The sequence below is a fragment of the Anopheles merus genome, chromosome 2R, assembly GCF_017562075.2.
Source record: "Anopheles merus strain MAF chromosome 2R, AmerM5.1, whole genome shotgun sequence".
In the NCBI taxonomy this organism is placed as follows: domain Eukaryota; kingdom Metazoa; phylum Arthropoda; class Insecta; order Diptera; family Culicidae; genus Anopheles; species Anopheles merus.
The window spans coordinates 33,689,684-33,709,218 of NC_054082.1; the positions used below are offsets into that span (position 1 = coordinate 33,689,684).

The following is a 19,535-nucleotide window of genomic DNA, read 5'->3' on the forward strand; positions in this document are numbered from 1 at the left end:
TGCGTGTTCGGAATCAATTGCTAAACAGTTCGCGAGGGGGAGATGATGATGCGCTGAAGTGTGCTAAGCGCTGTCATAAAGCTTGTTGAGTGTGCTGCCAGCACAAACTGTCGTGCTATAGCTCCGAGGCAAAAGCCAGCACAAACGAGGAAGATTGTTCAACATAGAAAAGGGTAGCCAATTCATTCATGCGAAATGGTGCGGATGGTGTCTTTTATGGATTGTCTTCCATTCAATGTGTGCTTAATTGGAATTGCATGACTTATTATTGCTTACTAATCGAGAGCATCGGATAGTATTGACGTGTTATTATCGTAAGACTACACTCCCACCGCAAGATCGGCTTGCAATGAATCGGGCTGCATGATGTTCGCATTACGAGATTTAAATATTCATGCTGTGCCAACCTACTGCGAACATGTGTTTCATGGATGATGTACAGCAGCCACGTATGCAAAACAGCTGGCAGTCGCATAAGAAAGTGTTTCGAAACACACTACAGCCAAGGCTGGTGGGCGATTGTGTGTGGAGCGGAAAAGAACTCCGCCTGCTGTCGGAGTGGAGTAATTTACCCCGCCCTAATTGGGCTCGGGTACCCAGTGCGTTCATCATATATGCTCAGCCTCTAGCCCCGCTGATGACCCAACCCCCAGCGATTGTGTGCAGATTGGGTTGGGACGGGCGGCGCTAGAGGCACTTTATTGCTGCGGCCATTCTTCTTCTCACCATCTGTCAGCTGTCGACCGGAGATTGGACTAATAATACGAGCATCACGCCTTCCTTTGGCTACCACCGGGCTCGCATTCGTTGGCGGTCGTTGCGGTCGTAAAAAAGTTAATTATTTTATATGAGCTACGTGACAAATCTGTTTCTCTCGCCCGTTCGGCACCGGGCCGCGGGTATCTCTTATCGTACGGTGCCCGTGTATCCGATCCCTGCGCGCGGTAGGAAGTGTAATTTGTGTGACCTTTCCGCAATCTCAGCTGCGCAAAACCCTGTTGATACGGTGCAGCCCTTTTGCCCTTTTTGCCAGCACCGGCCCAGCCCAGCGACGGGTCACGAAGGCCTTAAATCTCCGACCGTCGACCCGGTTTCGGTGTAATTACAAACGAGACACTTCCCACCAGGGGAGCTTTTGCCGGCCGGGCTTTTGCAGTAGTTGAAGGCAGAGGCAATCGAGAAACGAGCTAATCGTTCACAAGGTTCTCGTGGGAGACAGTCTCGTGTTTTTTTTTGTTCATGCCATTCCTAGAATAACGTCCCATTCATTGATCCAACGCCACGGCAACGGTTTCGTATGTGCGGCTGAGGCGATAAAAATAGTTCCCTCCAGTGTCTACACCAAAAGACCAAAAGAGATAATGGGTCATTCCGTTGTCTCGCTCTGGTCGGTCGGTCAGTGGGCAGTAGTTACTCGAACGGGCCCACACGGAAGCATGGTTCAGGTTGGAAAAATCGGAACCTAACCTTTTTTTTTCATCCCCGACCTTCACATGGGTGTCCCCATTTCCAGAGGCAGCGGTGCTTCAACGTATCGTCCGACCGAATGGGGTGAGAAAAAGTCCCTGTAGATAAATTTATCTCACATGAAGGACCATTTTTTTTTCTACCGACCGATGCACTTTTCACCCGTGTAACAATCGTGTGTGGCAGCGGGCGGTAGGCGAGCAGTGTCGGCTCAGGGTTATGGGTTATCTTTAGCTCCCAGGGATAGTTTCCACATTGGGTGGGAATGGTTTCGCTCCTTTCGGACCTTCACTGTGTACAGGAATGTGGGAGAGAGTGGGAAATGACACACAGACACATACTATCCCACGTGGTGCAACTGTAACCGGTCAGCAGCTACAGTCCTTCATATCGGACAACCACCGATTGCCGAGCATACGGTCGCATAGCTCCGGAAGGGATTTTGGCCAGCTAAAAGGATCACCTCCTGCCCGCGCTAAGCGGAAGCGGGAAACTAATCCACTAAAGCGGGGATGATGTGGTTTGTTTCTCGTTTCACACTACAGGTACGGGTCGATCGGTGGGCGGGTGACCTACCGCCCGGAAGCCACCGCTATAGCCGGACGCGCACCGGGCGAAAGTCGTAACGGTGGAAGCGAAAACAGTAACGCCCGTCCACCATTAACAATGCATGGCGGAATTGTATGAAGAAGCGTTCGCGGCGAAGGCTACGAACGGAACAGTTGTCTGTAGTACGGCATTTTGGAGTTTGTTTTTTACTAAAGAATGTTTTGCCTCTTGCCTGCTTGAAGGGCAAAGTTGGCGAGGCGTTCCCTTTAAAAGCGATGCTTTAAAACGGTAAGAAAAACACAGTGGCACCGTTTTGGTGCTTTTTGGTGCAAAAAAGGGATCACACACCTGCCTATTGGTAAGGGACACGGTTGACACACAGGGATAGTTGGGGGAGGAGCAAGGAGGGGTTAAATTTTGATGGGAAAGCACATTTTCCCAAGCCACGTTACAGACACATACACACAGAGACACAGAGAACCACTTTGAAATGGTAACAGCTTTACTTTAGCGGAACAAGGAGCGTTGTAGGATAGGGAAAAGAGTTTTTTATTGCGTTTATTCGACAACCAGCGACATTTTGCATTGAAAATCGATTTCACCGGCTACAGTGCGATCGAGATGGTGTGAATGTGTTAAAACATTTGATAGTACATTGGAAAGCTATGGTGCTCCAACTGCAACTTTTTAAATGATTATTTTGAATTATGGAAAATTGTTCATTTCTACAGATTTAAATGATCCACTTCGTGCACGGCAGTTCTTTTGTTCCTCCAACCCACAATGGGCAGCTTAGAACGAATTTCGGTATTAAATTTTTTTTAGCAGAAATTGTTAGTTTTTTATCGTTTGTAGTAAAGTGTTATGATAGTAAATAACATTTCATATGTAGTTCACATCCATACCACCAGGTGGCGCTTCATAAAATAGTGCTTTAAGGGATCTTTGCTTAGCTTTATTAATTTTGTGTGTTTTTTCTCTTGTATTTGTTTTTTCTAATAGTATAAACCATTTTAAAATATAATATAATGTTCCATAAACTACTGCCATCATATGAACAAAACGTAATAATTTTGATTAAGATAATATTTTCTGCTTTGTATAGGACAATTGTAGGCAATTCCTATACAATGACTATTACTCACAGGTACAAATATTTAAAATACAAATCACAGAGTGTGCAAATGTTAAACTCCTGACGTCTAGTTCACATTTCTAAAGACATGAATAAAGGCATTTAAATAATTAGATAGAACAGGTACATTGAAATAAAGTAGTTCCCAAATTCGTAATAAAAGCAGCACATATTGTTTGTCTTTGAATATTCATCCAATATTCCATCCAAATCCTGTACTGCCTTCAGAAGGGGTTATAAAACTAAAAATCCGATGTTCTTGGTTTTACAACTATCCAAAAAAATCAGAATTCAACGATAGCTACAAACAAAGTATTTACTTCATTTGTAAAGTCAAACTCTGTCTTTGTTTTAGTACGTGTAGCTACTGATATTGAACTGGTTAACGAATCAGAGGAATACAGCTCATTATACAAAATGTCATAATGGATGCATTTTCTTTTTTTGCACAATATTCTGTGTAGCATACTCCCCTCTATCCTGATATTTAGTTTGTCATGACTTTTGGGAGTTTCTTCTCTCAAAACGCCAATAGATGCCTGTGCATTTATAACGTTTTCCTGTTATGCATATAATTTTAGAATTATTTTCCTTACATCCGTCTATAATCTGGAGTAGGTAAAGGTATTTGGTTCTGATTTGCTTCATTATGTTTAACAATAAAGTTAGGTTAGATTCGAAATTTACATATTCGATAAGTACATGAGCTGAAACTAAGATACAAAGCTTCGTAATAGAAATTAAAGGTGATCAAAAGCAAGTAGAATATATTTTTGTAGAATACAATAAATACGCTACACTAGGCACCTACGGAGTTGATGTGAAAAAACTTCAATAAAATAATAATTGAATATAAATCAATCAATAAAGAAATTCAATCTATGCCACTTTCATAATGGCATCAAGTCAAATTTTAAAATGATGAAAATTTTCAGGAAGTTTCTTAAGTTATTATAGTATATTTTTGCATAAAATTAACTTAACACAAAATCTTTAATAAATTTATAAAGGTGACTACATATACTTTTTAAAATGTCTCAATTTTTCAAAATCGGTTCATATTTGAAAAAGTTACAAAGGTTCAAAGTTTTCCAAAAAATTGAAAAAAGTTCTGCGTTTTTAACAAGTCTTTGAGACTTTGAGAGATCTTTTCTAGAGAACCAGAAAAGATAAAGATCTCATATTTGTTGTTTTTCTTAGTTTAACCCTTAGTATTAGAACCTATTATTTTGAATTGCGCTATTACAAATTTGATTTTTTGAATTTCATCCCGGCAAATGCCCATTGTGCAACCATTTGTTAATGGATCAAACGTTCATCCATTAGGTCGTTCGATTACTCTATCATCCGTGCGAATAGCAATTTGCATTAATTGAATAAGATGAACTATAGTCAAAAGTATTTTTAAACGAAGTTCGTTAACGTACCTCAACAAACTGAGCTCGTTAATTCGCCCAATTTCTAGATTCTGTGTCATCTCACACTTCAAGAGATTCGTTGGAAAAGTGAATAACGCTCTATCTCCCTACTAGTGCGATTGACTTAAATTTCGGTACGAGTGTGCCGTGATTAACCATTCCCCTTGATGAGATTCACATTTGCCGGATGATTCGAAATCATGCCGAGCATGCCTATTAAACCTCATCAGACATTCCAGCCATCCGAACATCTAGCTGACTCGCCAACGTACCAGAGTGGGTCGTACCTATTCCCGTACCCTAAATGTCAGAAGTTTCTGAGTTTTGTTTTCATTTGGGAAAACTATCCTTCTCCTCAGGCAGCCTACCCGTGTTGATCCTCATCCTTTTCTAGTCCCCAAACTTGTTAACGTGATGAAGGGACGGAACCAAAAACTCCTCCTCCATTCCACCATTCCACCGACCGACGCATAACAAGCAAGTCCACATTCTGCAAGACGCTCCAAAAACTCCAGGTAGCCTGCGCTAGCCGTGGCAAAAACGGCTCAACAATCTTTGCGCCAAAAATCTTGTGATGAGATTAAGCAGCAAACTTCGCAACAGACAATGGGTGCAACCCTACCCATCCCCATCCATCACCACTGTGCGGGCTCGTCAGTCCAAGGCAAATGCCCCGCACATTCCTTACGGCTGTGCTAGTTGGCGCAAAAGTGTAGTGTATCAAAAGTTTTTGATTTATTTTCCACTCCTCGGGCTGTTCGTCGTCGGCGTCCTTTCCACTGCTTGTGAGTGGCTGAAAAAGGTGTAGGCTTCATCCAGTGGAATCTTCTCGTTTGCGTCGGGCAAATGTCGGCCACGGGGGCCCAGGGGGTAGCCAAGGAAGCGGAACTGAAACCCCGGGACAGGCTGATAATGAAGATACGATGTTCGTTGAATTGTTAAAGACTTTCGTCTTCGGGGGCTTTGGGCGCGCGCACGCTTGTGTGTGTGTGTGTGTGTGTGTGTGTGTGTGTGTGTGTGTGTGTGTGTGTGTGTGTGTGTGTGTGTGTGTGTGTGTGTGTGTTTGTACGGTTCGCTGTTCGTTTGCTTGCTGTGAGGTTTGCGCTAGTTTCAGTTAGGCTTGCAGTTTCGTCAGCCTTTTGCCAACTTCTCGGTTGAGGCTCTCGTGGGAAAACCCTCGTATCCACCACCTCTTACAACATTCCGTTCGCAAACCATCGCACATCTTCATCATGACCCTTGTTGGGCGTAGTAGTTGTTATTTGGCGAGGTTCCGGCACCAAACATCAACCGGAATAAAGCTTCAGCGGCGCCGTCCCATCGTCCCTCGTTCCTATCAACCGATACGAGGTTAAGGTTGCGAGGATTGTTTCGCCACGCCCAGCTGTGGTGTTGCGTTTCGCTGTGCCGGTCTACCGTGTGACGTTGCAGTTTAAGTGGAATTTTAAATGTATTAGAAATTAAATATTAACCAACAACGCTGGATGCGATCTCCGCGCGTCAGCCGCGATCCTTGTCGTGGGGGGCAAACCATTATCGATTTGTTTCATGCAGCAGCCCTTTACTTAAACCGCCAGCCCGCTTTCAGACGCGGTAAAAACACATCACAATACATTCTGGCGAACGAGAGGCGACCGAGACGGTGACATCAAGGCTGGAGAACAGCAAAAGGCGTCAGGTGTAGCTCACATTATGTACGACGCGAGCTTAAGCTTTGATCACCTCTGGAACCGTCCTTAGCCTCACTTGAGCGAGTGAACCTGCCTGTGATTGTGGAAATCTCGTCGCAGGAACCCGGATGCACTGGCACGCCACGAAGTGGAAATTAGAATGCTTCTTGAAGTGAATGAAAATAATGAGCTGCAATTTAGCACCAGCTGCCGGTAAACTCTCGCTCTGCCAAGCCGGAACCGGTGTTTGTCGGCAATAAACCGCACTTTGATGCTCCGTCTATGTGTTTGTGTGTGTGTGTGTGAGAGAGAGGGGGTTCCAGAGAGGCAGCTGCTGGATCACATTCGGTGCTAGACAGCGGTTAAATAATTATATAGCCACAGCGACAGACGCAGCATGCACAACGGTTGCCACAGGGCTGTCGAGCAATCTTTCTGGATATGAAATTGTGATGTTTTAAAGATTTTATCTACCAAGCAAAGTCCTACTGCTGCTTTGCCGAGACGTTTGAGCGTAGAGAGAAAAAAAGCGAATTTGGCTGTTCAGCAGATAGTGTGTAAAATTCTTTCAACACTCTATAGGTTGTACTAACGTGTGTGGGGCGTTGATAACGAACCTGCACCTGCGAATCATTTGTGTGCATTTAAAGGGGATCGCAACACATTTCACGCGTGTCTTGCGTCCTCGCGGGTGGTGTGAAAACGGTCCTTGGTACCAGGATACCGGCAGGCGGCACGGCACGGTAGGTTTCCCCTAATTTATTCTGATCCGTCGCCTCGGATGTTTAATCTGCGCTTATGGCGGAAGCAATGAGCAAACCCCTAATGCGATTGCATTCGACAGCGATTCCGAGGTGCCTGGCGCGGGGTACGCTAAACGAGGAAATCGGCAGATTATTGTTGTGAAAGCGGGAAACTCCGGAAGCACTAATGAGCGCTTTTGTTGTATTTTCCCTTCGCATTTATGCATGCGAATTTATGCTGCCTACGGGTAAGGTAAGTGAAGGTGCATTGAATGTCATATAGCAGCTATATCAGGCGACACGAAACAGTACGTTGAATTATCACAGTTAGGTTGCGTGACGTCTATTAGATGTGACAAGAAAGTTCCAAAACATGATGTTGGGTCATTGAACGGATGTGTTCTTTTCTTAATGTAAAGTAAAACAAAACGCAAAATACAACAAAAAATCAATACAATACAATCAATACAAACAACTCTTTACTTTGCTCGCCAGCTGTGGTTTGTGTCATTGAATTACTTTCACTTGGCAGCATATGTGTAGAGGATTTAAAAAGTTGAGCAATTTTAGGGCAATGAGATTGTCTTTATTTGACAGAACTAGGTTAAAACGCTTTGATTTTGCATACTCAACAGTAAAGGATAATCAATAAAAGCAAAGGCTGTTCTATCGAATGTTGTTACTGAAATAAAAAGTATAATGTTGCGATATTTACCATATCTTTGGAAGGTCTGGTCAAACGAACCGTAAAACGAGCAGGGATGCTAACGGCCATGAGTTAATCGCAAAATCAGCACATTTCGATTGAGCTGTGTTGCTTGAGATTCTCGCATTAAAGATGCGCACAGTTTTCGTCACCATAAAGCTCCGATTGAATCGAGTCCTCTGGTGCTTCGGAGCGATGGCAGGATATTGAATGTTTCAGTTCGGTCAATTTTAAGACCGTGCTTGGTAGCGTTTGGCAAAATTCATTCCCCAATCAGCCATCCGATAGGTTCTAATTTTGGAAAAGCGTGTCAAAATGGCTGATGCCGGAAATTGCGTCTGCGTCCGTGTGGTTGCGGGCGAACAGGGCAAACGGTGACCTCGTGCAAGTGAGTGCGTGCGTGTGTGAGTGCAAATGTGATGCCGGGCGAGGCGTAGACATAAGGAGCATCTTTACTCTCCTTTCCTTTCCCCCTGTGGCTGCATGGTTGCGCTCTTCGTCTTGGTTTGTTTCCTTTTGCTCTCGACCTCTACTGATCAATTCCTGCCTGCCCGGGGTTCAGTTTGCTCCCGGGATCAACATTTAGCTAGCCCGGGAGACACACTGGCAGCATTTTGGCCAGGTGGAAAAACGCTGTTTGCTTTCAATTTCCACCTGAGTGCGGATGGAGCGCGTAGGAAAATATGCGTACACTTGTACAAGTGCTGTTTTTGTCCCGGTCCCTTCGCTGGACCCCCCCCCCCCCTACCGGGAACGGAGCGGAGAGGCAGGAAGGGCAGGATACACGGTTCAATCATCGATCAGCTTTTAGCAGCGCACGGGAGCGCTGAAGCGAGCGGAAGCGACCGCGCCGATCCGAACAGTGCTCGAATAAATTATTCCGCCGGTTTCAACTGCGCCGACCCAAATTCGTGCCTTTTTTTGGTCCTTCTTTCGCTCTTTCGTTGCTGTGCCGGGAGTGTTTGTGTGTGTGTGTTTGTTGACTGATGTGCAGGTGAAAAGTGATTTAAATAGAATAAGCAAAATGATGCTTTGCAGCTCGAATTTTGTGCCCGAACGGATAAACCCGGCAGCAGGAAAATCAATACTTGGTTTTTAATTTTTTTGTTTTGCTTCCTGCTTCTGTTGTACATACAACACGGCCAAAACTCGCCCTCGCATTGGGCACACGTTTTGCAGCCTGCCACAAACTGGGGTAGGTTTATTCAACAGTGCATGTTTATAGAAAAACAAACCGATTGTTCGAATAATATAAAATCAAATGTTTTCCAATTTCGTAGTTGCAAATAAACAGTGCTAAATGAAAGGCAAATAATGCTGTTGGGATGAATTTTCAAAACCGAACCTTTCGTTAAAAGTTGCATGCTTCATTGAAACATACAGTGAAATCTCTCTAAAATAAAGTCCCGGTCCCGTCTTATTCCATACATCTTATGTCTCTTCAAGATCTCTCTCTCTCTCTCTCTCTAATGCGAATATTCTCTAAGTTGCAATTTGAAAGCCTGGAAACGACGGTCTTGAACATTCACCTTAGGGAATATCTAGGATGATTTGTTGAATGATAGTTCACAAAAATATTGGACAAAGGATGTCAGGCTTTTTCCGTGGTTTCTTGAACACTTCGTGGCAACACCATGAACATTATCCTTAGAGATACTTCATTGTGTAATGGCAAATGGGAAAACGAATCATGGGTAGTAATGTAATGAACAATTAATTACATATTCGTTTCTTCTTTTAAAGTAAAATATCGTTGCTGTTATGTTGTACCACCCTGATGGTAACATTTATTCCCATAAAAACAAGCATAATATTTGGAAATGTTGAATAATACGACACGAATGTCGCCTAATAGCTATCCGATCACGAATACCACTTAGCCATCGGTCAACGGTTGGTAGACTGAGTCCTTTCCCCATTCGTACACCCTTTTCTCCCCGGTTCCATTTCCATTCCCCCTATCGCCCGCTTTCACCAACCACTTAGCCCCTATTAGAGACATTTGTTATCGTAGCGGCACAGCTGGCGCGTGGAAAGTTTATGCGAATATCATTGCTTTCCAATAAGCCCGCGTCAGCCCCGGCACTCATAAATGTATAACAAATTCGATATTAATCTTTCACCCATCCCGGCCCTCGGCAAGCATCGGTTGTCTTCCGCGTGTGTGTGTGTGTGTGTGTGTGTGTGTGTGTTTGTGGATGTGATGTGCGCCCCCGAGATGCTACCGGACCACCGAACCGAACCACCAACGAAACATCAAATGTCACGTGCAGGAAAACGTGTGAAAAATTCATGTACGAAAGCCATCCACCGCTGCCGGGGGAAAAAAAGGAGACACAAATAAATAAATAAAAAGCGCTCGGAACGTTTTGAAGGGTCGCGAACGTAACGGGATGCGGAGAGTGTAAAGCGCCTTGAGGGGGGGGGGGGGAACGCAAAGCACACTTCCACCGACTGGTAGGTGACCCTCGGTAGGTGCCTCCGCTTTCGACAAGGGTCACCGAAAGTAAAAACAACAACACGATAAGCCGGTACCAAATGGTGCCACCGCCACCGTACCTGGGTCGGGGCAGGGTGTGGGTTGGATGGGCCCGCAGGCCTCCAGCGCATACTCTGCCTGCAACATCAAAGGATAAAAGTTTGTGGGGAGCGGGAAGGATGGGTAGCAGCGCCGAGTGATACATAAACATTGCTTATGGGAGTCATTTTTTGTGTTGCTGTTGTCGTTGTCTCTCATCACCCTCGCTGTTGGTGGTCGGTTTTTTTTCTAGTTTTCTTAGACATGGGATGTGTGTGTATGTTTTTTTTTTGGTTCTTCATGTCCACGTTAAAGCCATTTCATCCTTTTTCGTTGCTTTATGCATAGCTACACGATAGCACAGCTTGTTTTTTTTATGCAGCTCAAGTGGCCATTCAATGACAAGTGCAGGGAGGAAAAAAAAGCTGCGACAACAGCTCGGATCGAGCTCTATACAGGGTTTCCCACGATTTTTTGTTTGGATCCCATCAATTTTTAGTGAGTTCCCATATTTTTTTGGTGCGTTCCCACGATTTTTTGGCCGTTTCCCAGAATTTTTTGGTCCCATTGTATTGATATCGAAGCGGAAAATACCAATTTATTATGGGAACGAACCAAAAATCTATGGGATACGACCAAAATATCGTGGGAACGCACCAAAAAATCATGGGATCTGACCAATAAATCGTGGGAAACCCTGTAAAATGTTTATCTTGAAATGGCGGCATCCGTCGAAAGCCTCTTACCCGTACCCGGTGGGACAAATTGTGAAGTGAGGAAAAATGTGCGACGCACGTAAAATCGACAAAACACAACCCAAGCTCCGTCATCACGGAATATGATAACGCAGCTTAAAAGGCGTCCTCCAGCACCTTGAGCAGCGTACTCCGCGATGCATGTACGGCACGATGAGTCAACAGTTTTGGGGCCTGCTGAGTGCCTTTCAGTCTTTTTTTAACACGCACACACATGCACACACACTCACACACAATCACACAGTCTATTCATTTGTGAGCGAAGCAGCGATGTGTTGCATTTACGGTTCATTTCTAGCGTCAGCTTGTCAGCCACTATCCCTGCCCTGGGTTGGTGCGACAGCAAAAATGACTGAATGTACTTTGCTTCAGTGGAAAAAGCATCTCTTGGCCGTTGTTTCTGCAGCGGAACCAGTGCCAGCGCACCTGCACCTGCCGGTAATAAGCTTCATCTACTGTCGGGTTTACTTAATTGAAAGCTTACCCTTCCATTGCAGCGGCTGGCGCAAGTGAGGGCACGACCCAACGCCTCCACGACCCTCGCAAGAGGACGTGTTTATGATGGTAATAAAGTGACATTGACCCTAAGTGCATGACTTGTTCGGTTTGCTGGTTTCGCTTTCTTTGCCTGCCTGTCACACGGTGCTAAGCTGGTGGCAACGTTTTGCTCGTCTCACGTTGCATTGCGCCCCGGTTAGGGTAGGGTTTCGCCGATTTTCACACCCACACAGCCGGTGGATGGGTGGGTGGGGAGGGAATAAGTGAATGAATATGGTCGTGAGCACTGCACGTACCCTTATTTCGAGCGGCCAGTGAGCTAAAGTATGACCGCTCAAGCAATGGACGTGATATAATGTCCCGTTCAGACAGTGAGCACCATTGATTCGAGGAGCTGCTCCGAGTGGTGCAAAAGAAAGAGGAAACAGTAAGCAACAAAACCATTACACACGAAGTAGCAATTCTATGAAAAAGAAGTAGATACTGGAGGATACAATTGGAAAAATTCAACAAAAGTGAGTAAATGACGACAAGCAAATGCGAAATAATATCTTGTAGAAGTGTTACGAGCTTTTGCACTGACATGTCACGATAAGAGCTTTTATAATAAGCAAACGCGCCATTTAGTAGGTTTGCTTAATTGTTTGTTAATCCGTTTTTTTCTTCTTCTGTTTTTGCTGTCATTTGAAGTATATACTGCAATCGTTTCTGTTACGATAATTGCCTTTAGATTAGCACAATAAGCAAAAGCAAATACAACAAATTTGTGAGCAACAACTTAATAGCATATGTCTTCCGATAAGCTCTCAGGAGACAGTTTACAAAAATCGAAACACTCACAATACAACACATACAACTAGAAAGCAAATCAATCAGAAATTCTTCTGGCATCTGATTCACCGCAGAATCGCTGCGCTCAACCAACGCCCATGGGGCTTTTTTATCTGATGCTGGAATGAAACCCCCCTCAGGGAAGTGCACTCGTTACCAATTTCCCAGTAACAAGGTATGTTTTGTGCTAAAAAAATGGCAGCGAAATACAACGCTCAAGCAAAGTCCAAGACGTTTAGACAAACACGTCCCTAGGCGTATCGCTTATGCGAAGCCGATAAAACCATTTCGACAACAACAAGTTCGTTCCCCGCAGGAGTGCGAACAGCGGTGGAACACACACACACACACACATAGACACACACAAAAACGAAAAAAAGGGAAACCATGAAGCACTGTCCATTCCAATGGCCATAAAGTGTACCATTTTTCCGGCCGAAGAAAAACAAATGCTTAAAATCCTGGAAGTAAAAGCATCATCCGAACGAGCTTTGAAGGTTTGCGTTTTTTGTTTTGATCGCTAACGGCAATCACACACACACACACACTCATGCACCGTTAGTGAGTGTGTAAAGTACGCTCTGGAAGCATTTGCTTTGATGTGGCGTTATTTATTCGAGCGAATCTGCCAGCTGCTAGACCGAAAGGTGCAAAATGCATTAGCTTCGCAGCGCGAATTTGAGTACCGACCGCTCGAATGCTACCTTGATGTCCGCGTATGCTCTGTAAAGTTCCCGGCATGGTATGCCCGATGGGCTTGGTGTAACAAAAACACGAACCAATAAAGCTTAGAAGCAAGCAAAAACACAGACGCAAAACAAGCCGTCATGGGAGAAATATTGCTCAAGCGACCAGGCGCCTCCATCGGCGTGGGATTGTTTTTTGTGTGTTTCGAACACTTAATGCTTCGCTCCTATCCTTCACTGTGCCGAAGCTTGAATAAACAACAACAAGAGTATAGCGAAGGGAGAAGCAAAAACCTCCCGAATTCGACAGTCCAGCGCTCAATTTGCACGCCCGCAAACAGCTTCATCGCCCGATCGGAGGTCGTTCAATTGTGTGGCTTCACCGTTGGGTGGTTTCCACAGCGTCACAGCGTCAGAAAGAAACCACCCGTCAAAACCGGTCTCTTTTGATACAAAAAATAGAAATACCATCATCATCATCATCATCACCGCCATCATCTTTGGCTAGTCAACAATCGTCCCTCCCCTCAAACACCTTTCCGCGCGCAGCGCAAACAAACAAACATCACAATATCCGCAAGCAGCCGATGCGCAACAAAAATATCCATTTCGCTTATCGAAATCAATTATCGACCCGGTGTGGGATGGAAAATCCAGCGCGCAAGAAAAGGGATTTGTACGTCGTTGAAAATATATAACGATATTCATGAGGCGATGGCCTTTTGGCATTCGTTTGCCCGGCGCGCCTGGAGTCGGGCGTCGTGGGGTGTTTGACGTAGGAAAAAAAAGTTTTGTTTATAGAATTCCAAAGTTGTTTGCACTGGTTTTGCTGGCAGTGAATAACGGCTGACACGTGTCTGCTGGGCAGCGGGTGCAACTGGGAGATAAATGTAGGAGTGAAACGGAAGGGAAGTAAAATAAATCCACTGGCAGTGGCAGTTTGCCCTCGCCGCGATCAATGCCGATTTTGCTGTCCGTTTTCCTTCGCCACCTTCTTTCGGATTCTTTCGGTGACTGTGAATGGCAACCGATCTGCTGAGGCAAAGTGGGATACATTCCGGGGGCCTTGGGGAGGCGGTGAAAGATTTGTCATTTTCATTCATTCCTTTCGAGCTCACCACTCCGCGCTCATCGGTCTGCGGCTGCATTGGATTTTGGAAGGTTTTAATATTCATAACGACATTATTACGGCGGCCAATGACGTGCCCGATCGACTCAACTCCAGCTGGCCTGCAAAAAGGCAGGAAAAATCTTTGAAAAATGTCCCCCCAACAGTGATATAAAATCAACAAGAGAGAGGGAGAGAAAACAAAACAAAAAAGCGAAACCTCAACCAAGTTTGAAGAACAGTTTGACCATTCGGGCAACAGTCGCACAGCTTGTGTATTTTGTTAGTCCATCTATCAATACCAATTCGAACTCTGCGTCCTTCCTACGCCGCCCGTCCGGGGTGCCAGCAGGGAACGTTTGAACGATTACGTCGATTCCACTACTAGGACTGCCACTCGCTGGTGCCCGGCACGGTGGGTGCAAGAAAAATGGCCAACAAATGGCTGCCCATTAGGCAAATTGTAGCTCCGGTTGCAAATTTGCTTCCATTTCGCACAAACTGGCTGCGGGGGTGATGAAATATTCATTGCTGGGGTTGAGTGCAAAATGCAACATTGACATAAATGTATAAATCAGCGTTTTACACAGGTGCGTGGCACTACAGTCCCGACACAGGGCATGAGGTAAGACGATTCGCACGAAGCGGGTGGGCTGAAAGCGTTGCACTTACTTTTGCGCGCGCTATCGGTGCACGATCCACATTGCACGTTGCATAAAATATGGATGTGAGGTGTGCAACTGCACATTAAAATGTTTACAGTAAATTGGACGGCTTACTGCAAGTGGGGCAAGCCACGCAGCCCCATAAGTGATTGGAAAGTTGTTTAAAAAATCCGTCCAATTTTCATGCCATTAATTGAGGCTGATTGAGCGGCCTGAATTACGATAATGCCAGTAAGTGAAAAACAAAACAGGTTCAATGAGGATTTCCGTCTGTTTACCGCAACGTAAATGCTGCATTCATAATTGAATATGATTGCAATGACAGTGAATCAATAGACGATGCCCTCGTGCTGGGATTCTGAGCACACTCTAATATTGCACTGCAACATGCATTAGTAAACGACGTTTTAATTCATTTGAGATGTACCGTCAATTGAAAAGTCGTTTAACCTACGTCAATACACCATTACATACGCCAAGTGCGTGACAATGCAAATCACCTGAAGAATAGAGGAACCCTTTCGGTTTGCCACCATGGCACTATGCAATGCGTCGGAATTCCCAGCCCCAAACGTTCGGAAGCCTACCTGCTTTGAATCCTTCACAGTTGACGTGCGCCCACTTGCCGCCGCCTACCATCAGCAGCAGCATCAGCCGAACAACCGACACGAGCCGGTACCGCAATTCCATCGTAGCAATTGTTGGGAATTTCCCCCTTTCTATCACACCATCCAGTGCACTGACACCTCCGAGGCCTGCCCGAGTACCGAACTCACTCACCACCACCACCACCACCGGGTAGGTAATGGGTAAGAGCCGGGGCAACACTACGAGCTCACTAACTTTTCGCCTTACAAGCACATGCAAACACACCCGCGCAAAGACACGCGCGCGCACACACAAACACCAACACTAGTTAAAATCACAAACACAGCACGCACCGTCACGAAGCCACACGCACAATATTACACCGGCTGTCGTCGCGCACCGGCAGCACAGAAATCTTCCTGCCGATCTTCACGCACACCGCGAACTGACGCGAACACCGCGGGGCACGCCCAAATGCACTGAACGATCGGCCATGGTGCCACCATTGCTGGCCGAATTTAAATCCTCAGGTGCGGTGGCTCGGTTCACGCCCGCGTTGCAACAAAACGACCACTTGCACCAATCGGAACGTTGTGCGTGTTGCACGTTTTACGTTGATTTAGGAAACGCTGCCAAATAATGATCTGCACTACACGATCTGAAATGGGAAGTCGAATGGTGGTCGTAGTAGAAGTGATATGCTTTCACACCAAAAGAAGGAAGCGGCAATGTAGATAACAGATCATTTTGTGGAAAATAAGGTTCAGCAAACACAAATAAAACGACAAATCTAGTAGGTTATACTGTGAAAACTGTTAGCTCAGCTCACGTTGCATATGTGATCAGTAAATGCTTGCAGCAAAGCTACAAGCTAGGAAATAAATGAGGTTCTAAAATATAGAAATATTCCTTACAAAAAGAAATCATGATTACGGGTACGAACAATGGGCTTGTTTTCCAGCACACGAAACGCTGTCTATGACTGTTTTCGCCATTCAGCAACACGTCAACAGTGTGCACCTGAAAGTGTGTCAATTTATCGTTAAGCGATTGCCAGTTATCATTGATGAAACGATTTGTGTCCAGAAAAAAAACGACCCAAAAAAAAAACCGAACACAAAAATCGGTTTCGGAGCCTTTTTGCAATCCTCTCCCTATCGGTCCGGGCGGTGCCCAGGATGTGCCACGAGTGCATTCGTTACTCCAGTTCATTACGCTTCCCGGTTTTGCACACCACCGGTGCAGTGCACGTGCCTGCGTACGCGTCTATCCTTTCGCCTTTCAATGGTACCCAATTAGTGAAAGAATAGAGGGAATGAACGTGTATGTGCGGTCCGTTAAAAAATGGAGAACGCTTCAGGGTTTGTATTTTTTTGTTTTGTTTCACACTACACGCGGGCGGAACAGTTGCACTCCTCCCGAATGGCGTTGCACAGTTCACGAATGCATCGCATCACGCAGCCTAGCTGCTGTCAGCAAGCGGCACAAGTGCTATCGTTCATGTCGTTAGCAAGTTGTCGATTCGAACGCTTTGTGTGTGTGTTTGTGTTGAGGCCGCCGCATTCACACTAACGCCCCTGTCAATAGGATTATTTCTGCTGGCACTTAACAGGGCGGTCCGTCCGTACAAACGGGCTTCGTTTGTAAAATGCACCCGTGTATCTGTGTGTGTGTGTGTGTGTCCTTTTTGTGCTGCTGTCCTTCGGTTTCGATTGCGTTCTGAGGCTGAGCTGAGGGTTATTGCGTTGATTGCAGACAGTTCATTGAGCGAGCGCAATACCACGCCAGGCATGTTCCGAGCTGGAAAGAGAGTGGGAAAGAAAATGAAGAACAGGTTGGTTAGATCATCATCGTCAAAGCAACCAAAGCGAGCGAAAGTGAAAGTTTCAATTGCTTGCAAGCAGACGAAAGCAAAATAAAAACAGTGTTCGCAAAGAAGCAGAAACAAAATGCGCAGAATGTGATGCTTGAAAGCATACGAAACCGTGGGGCAGTAAATATGGGTGTGTTTCGTTTTGTCGAGCCAGCGTTGCTATAACCATTCCGCTCACGTGTCTGGCGTGATCGGTTGTAATTTTTGTGTTTCACCCCGCACAAAAAAACCCCCCCCTGGCCGGGTGAAATGTGAAAGTCGAAGATTTATGTAGTAGTCGCTGCGGAGAAACAACGCTGCAATGCTGCTCACACTGAGCAAAAACTGGACGAAATAACCTTCGCCACTGGAGCAACACGATGAAAGCGCCGCGAGTGTAGCTGTGTGAGTCGGTGGCAGAATTGTCGGCGGCACAGTGATCAGAATGATATTGTTGTAGTTTATTTCATCGCTACATGCATGCAAATGCCACTGAGTGCGGATACGGCCAGCAGTCGATCACGTGTAAGCTGCGTGTAGCGGCAGAAAAAAAAATTGAGCAAATGGCGGGAAGGGCAAGCGGTTAAAACACCGTGCAGAATGTAGTAATTGAATACACACTGCCACACCAAGCGCAGAGGGTGCGAAACAAAAACAAAAAAGACATATCTCGAGCCCTGCAGAACTCATAATGTACCCGTTTCGGGGCTGATCCGCTCTCGGCTCAGCGGCATCCCATTACGAAGCACGTACACGCTTTCTGTGTTTATACGCGAGGGTGTATACACGTGGCTGTGTGTATTTGCTACCGAGCAAAGCTTCACATTAAATTGATAAAGCGGCGAAAATGAGGGCAAGCAACACGGGCAACGCGCAAAGAAAACATCCAGAAACCTAATTACTGGCGGATACAATCTGACCACTCATAAATAATCATGAACGCTTTATTAAATGTAGCAACACTAGCCGAGCTGAACGAAAGAAGAGAGAGAGAGAGAGAGAGATAAAAGCAACTTATGGCCAAAAAAAACACGTACAATGTGTGCAATGGTGGGGTGGTTGAAAAGAAGAACCTCCAACGGAAAAGCTAAAATGTCTCCCAAAAACGGCAAGAAAACGGACCGTTCTTGTGGGGGAAAAGTTTGCTAGCTAGCCGTTGTATGTTTCTTTACTTTTATTTCAATGTTCCTTTTTTTCTCTTCGTCGGATGTCCAATTGGCACGGATGGTACGCCATGGAACATAACCGAGGGCAACACTGGCGAAGTCAATTAAGAGTGCTGGTAAAATCGCTGTTTTTGGTGCGACTTTCTATATTTGTGTGTGTCTTTTTTTCCTGTCCTTTTATGTGTTCAAACGGTGCTGTGACATTGAAAGCGTAGTTGCACCACATAAAAATACTTTCAAAGCCAAATAACTTGACAAACTAATACAAAAAAAAACGGAAAACACATGTTTGCTTCAACGCAGCAGCTGATGGGGAGATAATGTCAAAATGGTTGCATACCTTTGGGCGTTTAAAATAAACTAGCTTTGGTATTATTGAGTTTTTCAGTTTTTTTTTGTTTTTTTTTTATTTCCACTCTAACACTCTAATATTGTTTGACAGCCCACAACCCTTGAGCATGAACACTCCGATTGCTGTATCTGCAGTTACTGTTGATTCGAAGAGTGCAGACAATAAAAGCTCCCCAAATGCAGCGCACGAAAAACATGCTCGAAAACGTTGCCAAGCGTTCGAGGTTCCAGGGTTCAAGGTTGCCCGAAAACAGCCGGCCAGAAGTGATTGGAATAAATTAAACATCATCTTCCCACCGCACGGGCAGACGGGCTGGGAAGAAAAATGGCTCAACCTATTTACAGGCAAATGAGCTTGTAATGATTTTGCAAGCGCGCAGAGGAGGGCAAAAAGTGTATGAAAGATTATTGTTACAATATTGTGCCAGGGACCAGCAAGGCTGCGCGTACGGAACAAAAAGAAAAGAAAAAGAACGAATGACCAGCGTGAAGCAAAAAAGAACCACAGCGCTCATTGCTGGAGTACATTCTACAATTTCTTCGAAAGCTTCGCTACATCACCCCACCGGAGGCGAAAACGGTCCGTTTCGGCACGTGTACCGATTGCGTCAGCGCGTTTGCTCGAGTGAGTTTTGAGCCACGGCCGGGACGGGACGGTTCCCTTCTTGGCTGGGAGTCACGCAGGGGTTTTGGAATTAATTTGTATAATTTATTAGATTTTAGTAGAAAGTTATTCGTGACCATGGTCACGGTGGCGACCATGCCGTTGGGAGAAAAGTTCACGCTATGGTCAACAGCGATTGAGGGGGCCCGTTTGGGAGGGCCCCCT

The 19,535-nt window shown here is 45.4% G+C and overlaps 1 protein-coding gene across 8 annotated transcripts in view; it reads right to left on the reverse strand.

Annotated features, from left to right (window-relative positions):
• LOC121587995 (hemicentin-1) overlaps positions 1 to 19,535 on the reverse strand; it is a 188,369-nt gene that overhangs the window by 160,015 nt on the left and 8,819 nt on the right. For 6 of the 8 annotated variants that reach the window (XM_041905427.1, XM_041905431.1, XM_041905428.1 and 3 more), the window contains exon 2: positions 15,337 to 15,995. In XM_041905427.1, the coding sequence (XP_041761361.1) occupies positions 15,337 to 15,439 (103 nt within the window). In that variant the 5' untranslated portion in view covers positions 15,440 to 15,995. Of the gene's footprint in view, positions 1 to 15,336; positions 15,996 to 16,251; positions 16,353 to 19,535 lie in introns of those variants that run through there. The other 2 variants (XM_041905430.1, XM_041905432.1) reach the window with 2 other exon arrangements.